At 36.4% G+C, this 19034-nt stretch overlaps 1 protein-coding gene across 4 annotated transcripts in view; it reads right to left on the bottom strand.

Annotated features, from left to right (window-relative positions):
- LOC126919887 (uncharacterized) overlaps nucleotides 1-19034 on the bottom strand; it is a 126418-nt gene that overhangs the window by 50366 nt on the left and 57018 nt on the right. The window contains exon 1 of one of the 4 annotated variants that reach the window (XM_050729564.1): nucleotides 16494-18232. The exons of 2 other annotated variants lie outside the window; for them this stretch is intronic. In XM_050729564.1, the coding sequence (XP_050585521.1) occupies nucleotides 16494-16495 (2 nt within the window). In that variant the 5' untranslated portion in view covers nucleotides 16496-18232. Of the gene's footprint in view, nucleotides 1-16493; nucleotides 18233-19034 lie in introns of those variants that run through there. One more of the 4 variants, XM_050729562.1, reaches the window with a different exon arrangement.

Genomic DNA, 19034 nt, shown 5'->3' with positions numbered 1-19034 from the left:
TTATTACTCGACAACATAACATTTCTGCGAATTTCATTTCATCGTATATTTAACTGAACTGTGCGTATTTAATTTCGTTGAATATATATCAACTGCAATACCTGTGTTACATTTCAACTTTTAGCGATAACGTTTTTACGAAAAATCCCAAATTTATGAACTTAAATTTACATATTTTATACTTAATTTTTGTTACCCTACAATGTACATAGGTTATTTATATATCGATAATATATTTAGAAAATACTGTTTCAATTTATAGGCTCCCTATCGTCGAATATCGTGCCCGTTTTTTCATTTATGTCACGATTAAATCTGTCTCATCGTATACTTAATCATATTTATTGCTACTGTTTAGTAATAGCAGCGTCAATAGTTCGACTTGTTTCAATTAATGTGCTTAATTTCCGATCAATAGGTAGGCAATTATTCAGTTTTGATAGGCAATAACAGTTTTACGATTATCAGTTATAGCCTCGACACATCGTTATTAGGATTATTACTGCTTGATCGAATGCGCAGTTGTGCTATAGTGAGTTCGAAATAACGGCCCATTAGAGTTGATCACGCGCGAAACGAAGGCGCGAGATCTTTCTCCCGACCCTAATCGATCGGGCTATTAATCCAAGCGAACAACAGGCCCACGAATATCTCCAAAATGTAACCTCGAATTTACCGAACATGTTGGCGTGGAAACGCAAACACGGGAACTTCATCATAGGTGGTCTTTCTATATAGATGATCCTACAAAATCATTTAACACTCATACTCCTGCAACTGTACGATGTCACTGGTTCTTCTAGTTAGCGTTTCTTCCTTCTATTTTTCCTTTGCAAGCTCTACGTGACATTTATCTATTAATCGAGTAATTAACTTGATCACCATGTCTTGCAAATCATGGTGCATGTGCTCGTTAACTAGTCTACCCTAATACGTAACGTACAGTTTATTTTAATACTTCTAGAGATCTACATACATGGAATACCTTCCATTTTGATAATTTTGTGTTTGATAAAAGCATATTTACAAAAATTGTATCGATTAAAAATATAAATTCATAGGAATTTTTCTCGATACTTAAGATTTCTTCACAACTGTTATCGTACATAACGTTTGACTAAAAAAGTTGGACTTTCTATGATCCAATCTGTCCACGTTCAATTAATGTCCATCGATATGTATGGGTATAGCAGATGATACACCGTAGATACTTCAGAGGCACTCTATAACTACAAGTCGAGGCCGCCCGCGTCGTGAACTCAAGATGTTTGTTTGGTTTTCCCACGAAGAATGCCGTGAAGCACACTCGAAACTCAGGGGACCGTGCACGTCAAGTATCCAAGAGTTTCCAAGACTAGATACTTCGATCGTCATCGTTGGCGGTGTCCTGGAATCGAGGTGCAACGAACAAGGTACGAACCAAAGTACCGTAACCCAGGGCATTTCCAATTTCAATGAGAAATATCATGCTCGGTTCGTCCATAGGTAAATTACATAAGCCTGGTAAACATCTTTCTTAATAGATTTCAACAAGATAATTGTATGGAGATCTCGAATAATAATCTATAGTACATTTTAATCAAAGTTGAAATAACAGTAAAATATAGTTCTATAATTATCGCCGGTCGTCTTAGTAGATACAGGTAACAGATTTTTCATCAAAAAGTGATGTAATGTTGAATAGAAGAAACACACATTACAATTTACCGAGTATAATACAATTTAAAAGCCATTTTATTTCCATTCAATTATTCATAGGCTTAAATTTCAAACTCCTTGCCTTTTTACTTGTTTGCCACTTTATTACTCATTTTTTATGTAATTCGTCTTTTTCATATTTCTTTATATTTTATTATATTTCATGATATATATTGGCGAATGTACATAGGAAAATTGAACAAATATATTCTCTGCAAACTACATGCATCAATTTTTAATTTAAAAATAGAGATGTTCAGAAACCAGCGAGATAGAATAGAATGTAAAAGAAGGCGAAATAATACACTTGAAGTTAAATCTGTGTGAATCTGTATTAGAATGTGATAACTGAAACAACAGTTCCACAAATACTCTTGCCAACGTCTTAAAAATTACAGCCAGGCTGTCTGGTAGTAATACCCCCTGTTATCTTTCCACATGATATTTACAATACTGCTATCTCCCTAACAGTTATGCGAATATGAACATTACTTTACACTATTGTCGTTTAAATCCTACACGTATATCATTGTATTTGATGAATTAAATCTTCAAAAAGTAAAAGATTTGTACAAGCGGGATATTTTAAGGCAAAAAATATAACGTGTACGTAGATATTATGAGCACATCTTTTAATTGTACGCATGTATACGATGCACGTGTTCAAGTTTTAAGTGGTATTGTGGACTACTTGTAGTCGATAAGGGATCGTTGGTAGAGACTAATTCAATAGACGCAAACTCATGAATTTTTTAAAACATTGTGAGGGGTCGACGGCTCTGTAAGTCGATATCCGCGGCTCGAATGCCACGGTTTGGTCTTCGCTTTACTTCGAACTACCTCGGCCTCAAAGTACCTTCGATTTTTTATTGTCAGTGATGTGTAAGTTCATCGATTGTTATTTTTGCTGCTGCAGCTGACAAATTTTCCAGAGACACTATTTATTACGTTTAGAAATTTTTATTATTTAGTGTATATTTTCTTTATGCAAGTAATGACGATTTCACATCTATTACGTGTATCAATGTAACAATGTATTTTTCATAAAAATCGGAAGAAAAAAGAAAAGTAGAATGTAAGCGTCCCTTTAATAATTCTCAATAACCGATGACTTCCTAATAACTTCACGGGTGAGATAATTGCGCACAGGTTTGCTAAATAGAGAAGCGCTGTACAATTCTCGATAATATTGATAGGAATGAATTCAGACATCAATCTTCCTTTAAATATTTAGCTTCTCGATCACTGACCCGTCTCAACGAGATCGTCATTGTAAACGCGCCATTCCAATCACGTGGTGTGGCTCCAGCAGCACTGCATGCAAAGCTTATAACAGCAGCAACAGCAGTTCAATGTAGCTGACCGATGCGATACTCGCCTTTACCACCAAACGAGTACGATAACACACTTGCCTTGTTATCGTATCTGCATCGTATTTCCAACCCAGACGATTTCTGATATCAACGCGAGCCTACATCGCAAAATTTTTCCCACTTTCCTTCTTAATTTTATCTTTACCTACATATTGTGAAGTTTGTGTTTAATATGCAACTTAAGAAGGTCCTCGCAGTTTTAGAAGATCGAAAACCCTTAAATTTTTATCTTATTTAATCATTAAATTTAAAAAATCTTTTAATTTTTCGGAAATTTTAAGCGCGTTGATTATTCTGTCAAGTTGATACTATTCGTTACGATTGTTAATTAATAAATCTTCTACATAAAATTTAAAAAATGGCGAGAAATATTGTGCCGTTGATAAGAAATGTTTTTAGCTGTCTTTTAACACTTCGAGTGAATTGTAAAACTTGTCTGCTACACAATCGGTGGATTAGTTCTAGTGAACAATCTTTATGATCGCCACGATTCTCGGACTTGATGCCACCAGATTACTTTCTACTTTTACCTTTATAGGAAATTCCGATATGAAACATTCTTTTATAAAGGAAATACTTGGAAAACGTCCCGAGAATGCAAAAAGCTATTCAGAATTTTAAAATATCATTGCGAAAACAACTGACAATTCCATATTAACTAGGACAAAAACTTTCGAAATCATAGAAACGTAGAAAGTAGGAACACAGCGTAAAATCTCATAGCAAAGAAACTCCTGTTTGAAACGCGCATTGACATCCTCGGTTAACATTGTTCGATCGTAAAATCTGTCTCGAAGAATTTTCTTTTGCGGTGCTCGAGAAGGCGATAGCAGTAGCAGCACCAGCTCGGACAACTGGAATTTTTATCCCTGTAGCACCGTTCTTCAACGAGTTACGTGACGAGGATTCTGGGTTCGACGGCCGACAAGGGATTGCAGAGGTAGGAAGCAAAAGCCGGGGCGAACCCGGACAAAACAAGACACGGGGAACTCGCGACAAGTCAGCGGAATAAAGTTTTCTGAACGGCGGCAATAGTGGCGCCCGGAAACTTACGAAAACTGGAAGTGTCCCTTGGACTCAGGTTACTACGTTTTCTCGACGAGAGCCAACGGCCAGAAGGGGATGAAAGGGGCAAGAGGTGAACGACGATGGAGGCAATACTCTAAAACTCTAAACTAAACTGAAGTCGATGGCCGACGTTCTAGAGATGAGAATTCGCTGTAGAAAGAACGTTAGAGAACGACAATCGACTTGCTAAGTTCAATCTGTAAACAGAATTTTCCATAATGGGAAACTGTTACATCCTGAGTAATAATTCTCACTAGTTTCAATGGAAGCGATGGAGGAAACGAGAACAGTAGATATGCAAATTTTTACTGAAAGACGCTAGAGTAAATAGTACTTTATTATAAACCGCTGTTCAATGCGAAATAGCAGTTATAAAAGCAGGATTATAATTATAAGGAATATTTATTCTGCAAGAATACGATGCATCCGTTGCTTTTTGGATAAAACGAATTTTTTTCGTACATTTTTCAGAAAAATAAGAATATTATGAAAATATTTATTTATTGTGTTTAAGGAATTTCCTTCAAAATCCTGATGTGCTGCAATCTTCTGAAATCCTAACATGCTCCAAACTTTCTATTAATGCTGTACCTCTATTAAATTGTTTAGTTATTCAAAGTGCCTTATCTCCTGAATTATTGGAATAAATGAAATTGTACTATATATATATATTACAATAATGTAAAAATAAAAAATAAACGGCAAATGAAATTTGCCAAAAACTTTTATAGATAGAAAGATATCAATATAAACTTTAAGTCCTTCTACCAATCTTGAAAAATTACTAGCTAAATACACGCACACACACATACACACCCACTCAGAACGTTGTGATCAGTGCGTCAACGTTGATATCAAGGTATCGATATGGACACTTCAAGAGAAACACTGATATAATCTATTGTTACAATTTCATGTCTCTCGACGATAGCGAACACTTCGATAACTAAGCCCCACACAATTATATATAGATACAAGAAATATATTCGCCTAGTGGAAGATTAGAGTGAACTAGAAGAAAAGAAATACCTGAAACAGATATAAAAAGAGCTTCAGAATGTTGAAGCTTCACTATCGCGTATTACGAGTTCAAAAAGGGTTTGATATATAAATAATAAACAGGAAAACATTTTGATCTATTTAATTTTATATTAAAATAATGTAACCAGCAAGTGCACTGAAAGATTAATGAAAGCCACTCCAAACCATGAGAAATAATATAACGTTTTTCGAAGAGTAATATAAGAATTATACGAAACGTAGGAAATGATATGCTTATGATTCATTAAAAAATAACGAAAATCTGTGCAAAATGTCAAGAGCTTTACCATATCATATATTAAAAAATTAACCGCTAATCTTGGCTCCGCCGACCTTCTTATTTCATCTTCGACATGGCTGTCATCACTCTTGGCATCCCATTAAACTTTCACGACATAAAAATTAATTGCTGGCAGGGCAGTCGCTGCAGAAGACACTCGTTAGAGGGTCCTGAGATCCCAGTGACGTCAGGCATAGTAACGAGGACATGGGGGCCGACTTTCATGTCCTGTTCTCTACCCTTATAGAAGGTTGGCATGCATGGTGGTAGTCGATTCATCGAGTGGATCCACGACTCCCCGTCCCGTTCGTGCTACTTGGCCGTTCATTGTGATTTACACGATCATTAACGATACCGACCACCAGAGAAAGAGAGATTTACGCCGTTTCGGGGGAAACAGCTGTCTCTCGAGGATTATACCCAGGCCTATCTCGAGGAACAGGGCACATATGAACATTCACCAACTAAATCTTTTACGAGTGGTCTAGCTCGTTATTCCTCCAACCGAAATGATGCTCTCATCATCGACTTTTTATCTAGGCTATCGGGACCGTTTTGTACAGCAATAAACGATTCGTAGCTGGTCCTACTTTATTTCAACGTATAAATCTAGCTTTATGACAATCTTTCGTATACGTCTTATTAATTGAGATATCGTACAAAATGATAATCTGTTAACCGAATCGTCATATGGCAAGAATCTTTTATGACCACGGAATTAAAAGCTAATTGAATAACTAGAATTATTGATTTTTATATAAAATAGGTAAATAATTAAAAAATTTGATATCCTTCATTTGGATTGATTTGGTCGATCTAGAGTTACTAAAGACCAAAAAACTATACAAGAAATAAGGGATCCTTAACAAAAATATTATGTCCAAGTGATTGGCAACCTGAATGGCGAGTTAACGTGTCCTCTCCGGGTTGGTTGTTAACAGGTTAATATTAGAGCAAATCTATAACGATCGACCAATCCATGTTTATAAATATCAAGAAAAGATATACAAGAAATAAACGATTTAACTAAATACTTTCGCTTAATAAAGCAACAGTGAATCTTTTAATTACAGACATCTTTGTACAAGAGCATATAATCTTCTTTCGTAATGTGATACTATTTGTAAATCACACACTGGTTATTCAGATTACCAGCGAAAGGTGTAACGTATCACAGAGGTAATCTCTGGTTTCTCTCTTGCCGGCTCTTCTTGCTCTCGTCCATGGAATGGGCTGATTGACTTTTTAATTGAACCACCGCGTCAGGCAATTACTATGTACTTGTCTCCCTTCTGTTTTTCTTGCATATGATTTATATGCACGACTATAATATCGGTATGTGTCTTTAACTCGTTTTGGTATTCTTTTCAGCGATTTACCAGAATCAATTTCTTTATATAAGCACAATTGTAATACGAATTTTATCCATCTAGAAATATTTCGGAAAAGAATAATTTATTTTAGATCAATTAGGTAAACTCGTAATTAATAATCGAAAAGTACGATTAGATTAATTTACAAGTAATAATGGGAAATGAAATTACGCGAAAGAATTTAAAAAATTGCGAGAAGAAAAAGGGGAATCCTTGAAACGCAGCATGCGAAAGGTTTTAACAATAATTTGGCGACGAAAAGAACACACGAGGAATCTGATGAATCAGTCAGTCAATGTATCCCTTCCTGGAAGTAGCACGGCGCATCAATCGGTTATTAAGGATGCGAGGCGTGTCCGTAGATCACGATATACTGGCAGGAAGATAATTTATTAGATTATACGCGATATCTTCTCGGTACAGGTATAATAAAATCTATAGAATGCAATTTTATACATGTTTAAGCTATAATTAAGCAATCTTATACACCGGTATTAAAATATTTCGTTTTTAGAAACTCGACCTTTTTGTTTGAACAGCAATGTACTCTTAACATACATACTTTATATGTAATTTTGAAACCGCTTCATTAAATGCTAAATATTTTTGCTCATGTTGATTTTTAGCCGTCAAATAAGAATTTATTATTTATTATTTTATTATAGAACTTCAATTAATGCCTATAAAAGGAACTTTCGAACCTTTTGACAAGAATTTTTCTAGTGGAATTCTGCTGTGAGAAAGTTATAAAATCCTTATCTTTTGGTGATTTCTTCATGTATTTCTGGGTTATCTTCATATATGTCGTCATTACGTATAGTTATTATGTATACTTATTATATCAGGTTGTCCTAAAAGTATCTTTCTTCTACAAACATGCCTTTCTCAACAATGCATCTTTGTACGAACATGAAATGTTATGGTTTTTATCTTAATAGAACAGAATGGATCAGATATAATTCAATTAAATAATATAAAACAAAAAATGTTGTGCATCTATTGTGTCTTTGTAAAGCGAAAGAATCTTTTGGGAAAACTTAATAGTTATACATAATTCATAAGGCATAATTTATAGATTTGTAGCAAGTTAAGACATTTGTTCAAATAATAACCCAATCTTTTGCATTTTTGTGAAGTATTTTATAATTTTTTGCAATAGCCAAATGAAGACAATCGTATAACTCCTTGGGGAACGAGACACATCCACTGTATTCAAAATTTTCTACAACTCTGATAGGTATTCTAACACTTACTTATGTACACGTATCAGTATCTTTTATATACGTAATATTTTCAATAACCAATATGACAAACAAGGATATTTCTACGATTCCATACCAATTTTAATGAGTGAACTTAAAGTGCAAGCAAAATTAAATTTTCAAACTTGCAATGAAAAAGACATATAACGATATGTCGTAACTATTCTTTAAAAATATTAAATTTAATACCAGTAAAAGAAATTTATACGATAATTTTATTTTCCTGAATTTTAAATTAATCTGTTATTCTTTAACTGATTTTTCAACTTGTACAGTCAACTGTATAACAAGTTCCCTCGTTGCAAAATAAAATCCTAATACAAAATAAAAGTATAGAATCTTCACTGATCAAAATCAGACTCTATAAATCTTTCTCACTCAATTCAAGACTAACGTAAATTCTCGATAGAGTAATAAAATCCCGCGAAGGATGGTCTACGGGTATACGAAATCGATATACGATGCAATAAAGAAACAGAAAATATCGGCTCGTAGAACTCGTGCGAAAGTTTTTTGCGCGTGAGATGGACGCGACAGCGGCAGACGAGCTGTTCCACGAGACACGTGGAAAAAAGGGTGTCGCATAATCGATCGCGAGAAGTGCTTTACGTATTTCCCTGTCGTCTATCGGAGAACAATGAGTCCTGCCACGCGAGCGCGTGGGCAGAAAAGGCGAACGAACGGTCCCCATTATTTCGCGAGGGTGGGAACGACGCACGGTCGTCCGTGCGAACCTAAGCTCCCTCCTTCTCTTACATCTTTTATATTTTATACGAACTCGAGCATCAGCTTCTCCATATGCTTCTTTGCGGCGAAAATCTTGGATATTTCCCAGGGAGGCGACATTAAAAGTGCAATAGCCCGATCTCAATGCGGCCTCGACGTTCGGTTAACGACCGTCAGAAATGGCCGCATTTTGGCTCGTCTCTGCTGACTCTGGCTAATAACAAGCGAAAAAATGGAAAGATTCGAATGGACGCGGCAATCGTACTCGCGTCATTTGCCCGTGGTTTTCCCGTTTCCGGTTCGTATCGTTCGAGATCCATCAACGTAGATCGCGATTGTTAACCAGAAAACCGTATTGTGAGCTTTGTAAGTTGAGGGCTGGCTGCTCTTCTCCGCGTCTTTTGTGCCCCCAGCGATTCCACCGAATGCATCGATCGTTCTCTCCCTTGCTTTCATACTCCAAGATTTATTTTCCCGTTCGATAACGCGCTTTGCGCCACATTACATCGGACGTTTGCTCAAAGTAAATTACGTTTCATTATGTTTGAGGTACTTTCTATACGACAAACGATCCTTGGCCTGTGTGATATTATCATCCTTTAACTCGATTTCTGCTGTCCTTTAGTGGTTTAGTTAGAATCCTTTGAAATGTGCAGCGTATGTAAGCGTGTTTGAGTTTCAGGCTTGATTTATGGAACATTTGGATTATGAATATTTAAATAAACCTTTGAAGTAGGGTAACAACTTTCTATTCGACATTTTTTGCCTAGTATAGAATAGAGACTCAAATTGTCAAATGAATTATCTGACATTTCAGAAACTCATTTCAAATACAATATTTTAAATATTCTATATAATGTTAAACACTCTTTTTATTTTGTGGATAATCACAATATTATTAGGGACAATATTATTATGCGCGGAAAATGAACATTATATTAACTTGTTTCTTAATAAACATTATTGTTATTTCTCATTGTCTGCTCCATTTAAAAAAAAAAGAAACATAGAATGAATTTAATCTCTAATTCCAATTTTTAATTTACATCATAATAAGCCATAGTCCGTGTAATAACGAAATTTAGTCTGTACGAAACATATATGTGTATATTACATGTATACGTTATATATACCAAGACAGCTAACATCGGACAGATTTAACGACACTATCCATAAATATCAACTTCGCTTAAAGAAGGAGTAGAAGCAGAAGTTATAGAGATCTGTAAGCAAGAGCCTATGAAAAAGGAAATATAGCGTGAAACGATGAATCCAAGTATAACATACGGGTGAAAGTAAATACACGTAGTATAAGCCAGTCGACCGCCCAAGTGGCTCGTTGGGAAAAATAAGAGTACCACCTTGTACCCGCTAGTTAGTCTTCCTCCCGCGAAAGCGGCACCAGCAGCTGTTGGAAACCGCGCGCGTAATTTCGAAGGATTAGCCGTTACCTTACACCGATTCGACTTGTACGCCCCGTAACGAACACCGAATGTAGAAATACCCTGAGCCAGCGCACTACCTTGCACTGCAACCTGGTAGCACTGGTAGCATTCAGCCGCTAGCACACAGTGGCGGGAGCCCGCTCCCGACGTTTGCCTCGAGGTCGAAGCTCAATCTGACGCGAGAGCCCTGGCGCCGATTGCCACACCGTGAACCATGCGCGAATAACTTAAACACTGTGAACAATCGATTGCTCGCTTGCTCGTTTCTCATCGAATATTGCGTCACCGTTGATGTTAATTGCGAAATCTTCAGATAATAGGTATTATCAAAATATTCGAATGATCTCTTATCCCTTGAGCAAACGTATCTAGGACAAATATGTATGTGGACTTATTAAAATCTTAACATGGCGATTGGAATGTCAGATTAAGTGTGAATTGTCGAAATACCGTTTCCAGTGATTTCTACATTATTCGAAACATGTCGTAATCTGTGATTATCTAAGACTGTGGATTTGTCAATTAAGTACATATCGTTGATTTTCTATAAGAGTACTTGCCAAAAATGATAGGCCTAAGAATAGTGTTATAAGTAAGTCTATTTGAAATACGAGATTTGAAATAGAAGATTATTAATAATTCGGTCATTTGACGATAAAAAGATCTGTTTCTTTTATAATCTAGGTAACAGTTCTTGTGTCATGAGGATTTTTAATAAAATATCGTTTATATATATATTGTTTATTATTAGAAAAAGAAACACTCTTTGAACTTTGAAATACTTCTTATAAAGCATAATTTTATTAGTAAAATAATTACATATTCGTCTTAAGAAATAATTTACTTTTAAAGTTGATTTTTGTATATATTTCAAAATTGACAATTTTTTAGGAATATCGTCATTCTATTGGTAAGACCGTAACATGTACTTGTTTATAAGTGTGATCCTAATTTATGCGATTATAAAATTTGTAAATTTTTAATCGAAGCTATTTTGAAATAATCACTTGATCGAACAATTTTGTTTGAAATTGTATGCAAATTATTGAGTACACATTAAATCTCTAAATTTGTTTGTCTAAATCATTGGATGAATAGATGACCTTCTTGTTAGTTATAAGCTCTTTATATTCGCTGATCTCAGCCCAAGGCGTTGCACGTGCTATCGTTTGCGGTATTGAAATCTACAACCTGAACGTATGCGTTTGGCCGTGTCACTCTTTCAAACGCTCCCCCGTGTAGTCTAGAAACGCGTGCTTATGTGCATGAAGGGAGAATGAGTACGCGCGATACGCACGGCGCGGCGCGTTAAGTTACTTTCGTACCGTGTTTGTTACGTGGTCGTACTCTTTCAAACAGCGTTACGGAAATTCCCATTAAACAACGATGATGTTAGGTCTTTGTTAGAATTCTTGCTCTTGTCAATTTATTTAAAGTAATATCCAATAGGTGGATATTTGAGAAAAAAAATCATTAAATAAAATATAGAATATAAAAATTCTTACATTTCCATTCATTTACAGTTTCTCTTAAAATGATTTTGTGCATCAAAAAGCTGCCTAATAGAGGATAACTTTACCTTTTCTCAAATGCCAAATTTCTTTTCAACAACTTTCATATCGTTTAATATGAAATAAATTTACTAGTATTTTCATTATATGTCTTCCTTATTCACGATCACTAATAATGACATTTCGAGATTTTTAGGAACACTGAACAACGTGATTCATAATAAATTTCTTCTTCTCTAATATAGTTTGATAAAATTTAATATAAAATTTAATGAATATTCATCAAATTCAAACTTCGAAAAAATTACATTTTATATTCACCAACCTAGTAAGTGAATTAAAAAAACGAGACATTGAAAGAAACTATAGTTATGTATAAATTGAAACCATCTTATCCCTACATGGACACGTTTTTTGGTAATCGAGTATAAGATGAAATATTTGGAATTCTAGGGTATCGAAGAAGGGATGACAGAAACCAATGGAGCCTGTTATAGCGTGGCAATAGCTTGATCGGATGGCTGCTTCTACACGTTTAATGTCTCCAAGTAGATAACTTAGCTAAAGTTACTTATTCGTACACCTGCTACGAAAAGAGAAATACCACTATCCATAAACGAGAACCTTTACTTAACACATTATCGAACCTCGTAATTGACCAAATTACTGATAAGAAATTGCCGGTCGATTTCTGAGAAAATCAGTCCTGTACTCTCGTGCCTTTCCTAACCGAGTAAGAAGCAGCAAAGTGCTTGACTTCGAGTCGGAGGTTGAAACGACGATAAAGGTAATGGATCTTCTATTAGAGCACCGAATAGGTTTAGAAAATCTTTTACTCGCCACTTTCCATTCTAATCACAGATCGACAGACACTACTCTTTGGTATTTTTACCTAAATAACACCTAAGTGAATTAGGAACTTATTAAATCGAAAAGATACAGATTTCGAAAGAAAAAGAAAGAAGAAACGCTTATGGGCCTTCTCGGGTTTCGATTGTTCACATTTTCTTTCTCACCGGATTATTCGTCACTGAAATTAAACGATCGTCTGACAATGTTTTACTAATTGTGGCAAATTTCTTGCAGTAGTTCTTGCGCTGTTTTTTATACTTACTACGCCGTAACGAACATATAATTTATGACTAGACATTAATTTATGACTAAATTAAACAAGTATAACTATAAATACATATTTTTATGAGTTTATACGAGACTAAAGAAATAAAGCGTAAATAAAATTTCAAGACATAGAAACGAGTGCTATACTTCAGCCATTTTTTTACTTTTATCTCATGTAAATTCCGTATATTTTCATGAAATATAATTTAAATTTTCATTAAGTGCATAAACATTCGTATCCTGTTTATAAAATTATTAATCGATATTAATATAGACGCAATAGCAATCTGAGTACGAGGTCACTTGGATAGTATTATTTTCATATTGCAATTGTTATGTATTTTGCATCGTGATATCGAGGTTCTACTGATTCTGGAAATTTGAAGGGAATGTTGGCACGCTATACGCTCACAATGTTCAAATCTATTTGACGAAGCCTTACCGCTATAGTATTCGATATCAATCCGTGACACGAGGCGGATAATATCGTTACCGCGACCTTGTTTTCCCTGATTGGATTGCCCTCGTACTTGTATCGGTATAGTCTACTATTCGATATACTCTATCGGAAAGAAAGAAAATGCTAAGACCTCCAATTCTATCAATCGTGATTGAGATCTTAGTTCATACTATATTTCAATTGAAACTTTATATCTGTGACTTAATCATACTTTCTAAGAATATTATACTTTTATACTTGCCATTGTGATAATAGATATATAATACTATATAATTACTAGATGTTATAATCTTTTGATAATATACCACAAATACTAATACTAATTTAAACAAATAAAACATATTTTGGAAGAAGTAAAGAAAAAATTCGCCCAAAATTCAATATACAAATTTACTTTATATTTACGAACTCAATCGGCGATCGTTATAACTATACTTCCTAATACTACTGTTTCCACTTTTTACCTACTTAGAAAGGTCACAATGTAAATTCTGCGTGCATAACATCAACATCAATGCTATGTGTTATGCAATTGACGAAACTATTCGCAATACTGCAGAACAAGGTTTAAAGCGTTGCACTTCACGTATTCTTGCGACGCACGTCAATAATGGATCGAAGTGCATCATCGATCAATACAACCGGATTTACGTCCGCTAAAATCTTTCTTGTGTTCGCTTGTTATTCATCTTAGCACATGTGTCGCCAGGATTTGAAACGTTCGCGTGTTTGTAGCGTGAATTGAGCTTCATCACGTTCATCACGTCATATTCGTCGAACATTTTCACCATTCAGATCGGTAGACGAGGAAAATTTCGTAAGAGTTGGATGTTTTGAAATGAATCTAGCATTTCCTTTTACATCGATCATATTAGATCGAGCGCACGCTTGATTTTAAAGCTCGTTTGATTTTAACCGTGAGCGTTTGCTATCCTGCTAGAAATATAATATATCGAAAGAGCCATTAAAAATAACGCAGGGTAATTGGAAGCAAATGTAATTGACCGGTTTGTTATCGTCGACATACACGAGGTGGAGACTGATTACGTTATCAAAACATGTGTTCAATATGTGTAAAAATAACATTTGACCACCTATTGCTAGAGAATATAGCGTTGGCCAAATATCAGACAGATTTATATTGTACGGTGGTCAATGACCAATTCTCTTAATAGTAAAATAGATAACATTAAAAAGAAAGATTAGCAAATTGTCGCAATACCATTTTCTTCTGATTTTTAAATATTTATTTAAGATATTCTTCTGTATTTGTCTCACATGCTTTAAAGAATTAAATAATAGTTCTTTACCAATATCAAAAAAATATATATTAAAAGAAAATGATTATCGCAATTTATAGGATACGTAAATAAATATTAAGCATTCTCATTTTCACGCGTCAACTAAATGATGAATTAGAGAAGTAAATTAATTTATTTCCATAGTTGAAGTAATAATTACGATTCTATTAGATACTATGTATGGCGATTAATAAATGTACGTAACTGAGCTATTGTAATTATTTTACAAAACTGTGTCACACAAATGTTTTTGAATATTTGTTTTATTATTACTGATTTTACAGATAAGTGAAATTGAATTGACCGTAAAAAATCAGAATCTCGATAAGGAATTGCACAAAGCTAACTATACATGCTATCTTACCGGACAAAAGAGAACTGTTACAGCAAGCGGGTTTTTGATTTATCATTCCAGAAGAAAGAAGAAGGAAGAAGGTTCAAAACGGTTTGCTGCAATCGAAGATTAGTCGAGATGTCGGAAACGGAGGAAGATAGAGCAAGAAAGAGATAAGAAGGGAGAAATACAGAAGAAAGTAGAACAGTAACGAGCGTGAGAGCCGGATAGTCTATGCGATCGTTGGTTAATCGAACGAGTCTCATTCAGAAAGCATTTTAATTGCGCGTTTCGCTTATCTAAAATATGTTGGCTTATCGTCGACGTATCGTTTGATTTTTCAACTGACAATTCATCGCTTTTGATAACCACCAAAGTAACAGAATTCCATCATCTTCATAGGTTGCATCTGATCGAGGATCTACGGATTGCTACGCTTTTATCCGTCGCGTCGGTCACGTAAAATTAAACTTACGTTTGTTCTTAGGAGACTTGTACGATATCTTGGAGAATGGGAGATTAGAACACGTGACAGATCGATGGCTTCAAAATAAATATCTTATTGAAGTGGCATTGTATCAAAGATTTGAAAATCTCTAGATACGTGTGAATACCATCTGCCGAAAAATAAATGAATGAGTATTACGATAAACAATTTTTTTTATTTGAATATTCCTTAAGAATCGATATTTAGATAAGATTCTTTCATAGAGTAAATATCGGAATTATAAACAATTCACTTATTTGGAAAAGTGTAACCATTGTGCATCGAGGATACGGTAATCTAAGAAAATTACGATATTACAAGAAAATATCTGTTTTCATTTCTTCTCGGATAAAATCAGAATTATTAATAATTTTTAAGTAATAACGAAATTTCACAACTAATGTATTTTGGATCTAACTGGAAGATATAAACGCGTCATAAAATTTCCTATAATTTAACTTCAACCCCAACTTCCAATTAGTTAAATTAAAAGTATTTTGAGTTTGATTAAAGTAAGACGAAATTCCAATAATGAAACATTTAACAGATTTCGATTACTAACACCATACTCATAGAATGTTCAAGAAGTACGAACAATGCATCAGCTATGAAACGCAGCGCAATCTTTATAAGAGCTCACATCGAACACCACATAAAGTCTCGTTTTATATAACTTCACTTTCTCAATGCGTGTCGTAGAACGGGAAATATTAGTTCCACGTTACACGTCTATTTGCATGGTTTGTAGACTGTATCACTAGTTCCTAACACTTCACCCCCTGCCAGCTAAAGTACCGTTATCCAAGCATACACAGCTCGACCAAGTTCCCTCTGGCGTTAAACGCGTTCCTCGTGCAAACGTCTAAAGATGTTCGCTTTCGAACGGGCAAAAAAATGGTTCCATTCATCGTCGCGTAACCATGAAGATAACAAGATAAAGGAGATAGAATTTAACGAAATACGCGGTAGAGCATATTTCAAGATACATGCTGTACGTGCTTGCTAAAACACTTACATTTGGTTCCGCGTTAGACGATGTAGATTGACGAGATCGTAAAGAGAGCGCGTAATCCGAAGCGGACGTCATCCCAGTATTCGTATACGAAAACCTTTGTCAGCCCGGAGTCAGGATCATTCACCACCGGTCGTCGCGTGCGCACTCGCGACCACTACCACCAACAGCAACACAACTATCGCACCACGGCTACCACCGACTATACAGAATAGGGTGATCGACAATGGATATCGAAACAAACAACTAAAACGCGCACGTGTAAATCACGAGCCACAGGAACGAACATTCAAGTATCCGAATATCGTGGCGGACATGCCGAGATCGTTCTTTTACCCGATCGCTTTCGAACCATTTTTAACCCAATCGCACGCTAAACAATTCAGATGGAAGAAAAATCGAGTCCTCGAACGATCCAGCGGGATCGCTTCGAGGTAAAATCAAAACGTCTTCACTCGAATTTCAATCGCCGTTATTTTTTTCTTTCTTTTATTTCAACTTGTTCAAAATTAAGGAAATCGGATCACTCACGTGCTTAAAGTGAGACGCATCCAGGCGCGTTGCGTCAGCAGCGTCGACGCATCGCGTCGGGCTGGCCTTCTGGAGCTACTTTCAAAATCCTTGCATTCAGCGACTTCTTATTATGTGATTTTCTTCTCTTGACGATACTTTTCACGATTACTTCTCCCGTCGACTTCACTGATCGAATCTCTCTTACACTATCGCGCGAACACCGCAACAATGTTACTCTCTCGCCTCGTTCGATGATCGGCCAATGTACCAGGTATATCCGTCATTAAGTCGAACCAGATCGCGAACTAACAGATTCACACATTACACTTTTGAACAGGCGAACTGAATAAAAAGCGGGTAAAACTTGAATAATTCGCGGAGGAAGCCGAGTGAAAACCGTTCGTGCACCTTCGATTACTTCGCACACTGCTACATGTAAACACTGCGCCGTGGCGGCGTTCGATTCCCTCGCAGCCACCACCGATCGAGCAAACGAACATGTAACAAACCAAACTCCTCAATCGCATCGGACACTTCAGTAAGATCGTGTTCACGATCGTTCAACCCCTGAAACCTTTGATCCTTAAACTGGCACTTTCTCACCGTGTTTGTTACAAGATCGAATTGAAAACGGCGAAAACGGTAAGAACCCCAGCGCGGCGCAGGTAGCAGGAAACCACTGGGCGCACTTGGATTTGCGCCAACATCGTCGTGACTGAGCAGGCGGTGTGTTGCTGGGGATCGTTGGCGCTCACCCAAAGTGGCGTGTTACGATGCGACGAGGGTGAACGGTAAAAAGCTCCGAAGAAAGAGAGAGAGAGAGAGAGAGAGAGGGAACTCCTTTCGGAGTGAGGTGTCCTCGGGTATATGGTCAACCTGCGTCTCTCCTCAAACTTCTTCCTGCTTTTCTCGTGTATGCGATAAAAAACAAAAGAACGAAAAGAAGAGGCGGCAAAGACAGGTCGATGGTCGGTTGCGTTCTTTAGCTGGAATTTTGTTGGCAATACGTTCGATGTTAGATCGTTGACGATCAACACGTAGGAGCACGACGGCGCGTTGTCACTGCACGAGCACAACTACGACGTAGCGGCGACGGTGGCAGCGCAACAACACGACCGTAGAACGCGTAGCACGACGATATACAACTTGTGAGAGTCCCGGAGGCTCGGAGGCGCGCGAGTCAGCCCCACTAGTGTTCGCTCTTCGCTTACCTGGCCGCTGCCCTGCTGCCGTTGCTTGCCTAGTCCGTACCCCCACCCCTCTCGTGCTACCCCTCCACTCGTTGCGTACACGAGGCTGCCCCTCCATCGCTCTTACTTTACCCCCCTCTCTCTCTCTCTCACTGTGTTACTACCCCCTCCCAACAATCTTTCTCTCTCTCTTTTTCTTTCTTTTTAATTCTCTTTCCCTTCTTTTCACCTCCTACCCCTTTTTCGCTCCCTCTTAGTCTTCACATCTTTCCTGACTGCCCATAGACCCTATTGGTTATGGGTATCCTTGCAACCCTATCGACATTGTTCTATTCTGCAAGGTAAGAAGGTAAATTCGTTAAAAAAGCTGTTGGCGTTGCTTTAAGATCAAAGTCGGTTTGAACCCTCCGGAAGTTGACTGAACAAAAAGAAGTAAGGAGTAGCACTTTTCTCGAGGTTTGGGGGATCGATCGTTGTTGAATGATTTCGATTTAAGTTCACGCAGGAGGCGTGTCGTTCGCAGTTCCTTTATTTACCTTGTATTCTCGTCGGAAACAATAATCGATATCCTTTTATCGATAAATGTACATTTGCTTCAATACATCGAGTAAAAACAACATATCCATTGTTCGTATAATAGTGTTTCTTCGTAATTAAGTTCGTAATATTGTTTTCCTTTCATTTGCTTTGCTCAATTGCAAAAATTTCGGCATGATTAATCAATTTCACAGCTTTATCGACACATTTATTTCGTGTCGTTTTTTTCTTATTCGATTCCAATTTCGATGTAAATATTTACGTATTATACTGCATACTGCGTGACAATTTACACGACAATTTA

Source organism: Bombus affinis, chromosome 8 (assembly GCF_024516045.1).
Source record: "Bombus affinis isolate iyBomAffi1 chromosome 8, iyBomAffi1.2, whole genome shotgun sequence".
NCBI lineage: Eukaryota > Metazoa > Arthropoda > Insecta > Hymenoptera > Apidae > Bombus > Bombus affinis.
This window is presented reverse-complemented; position numbering and strand designations above follow the sequence as displayed.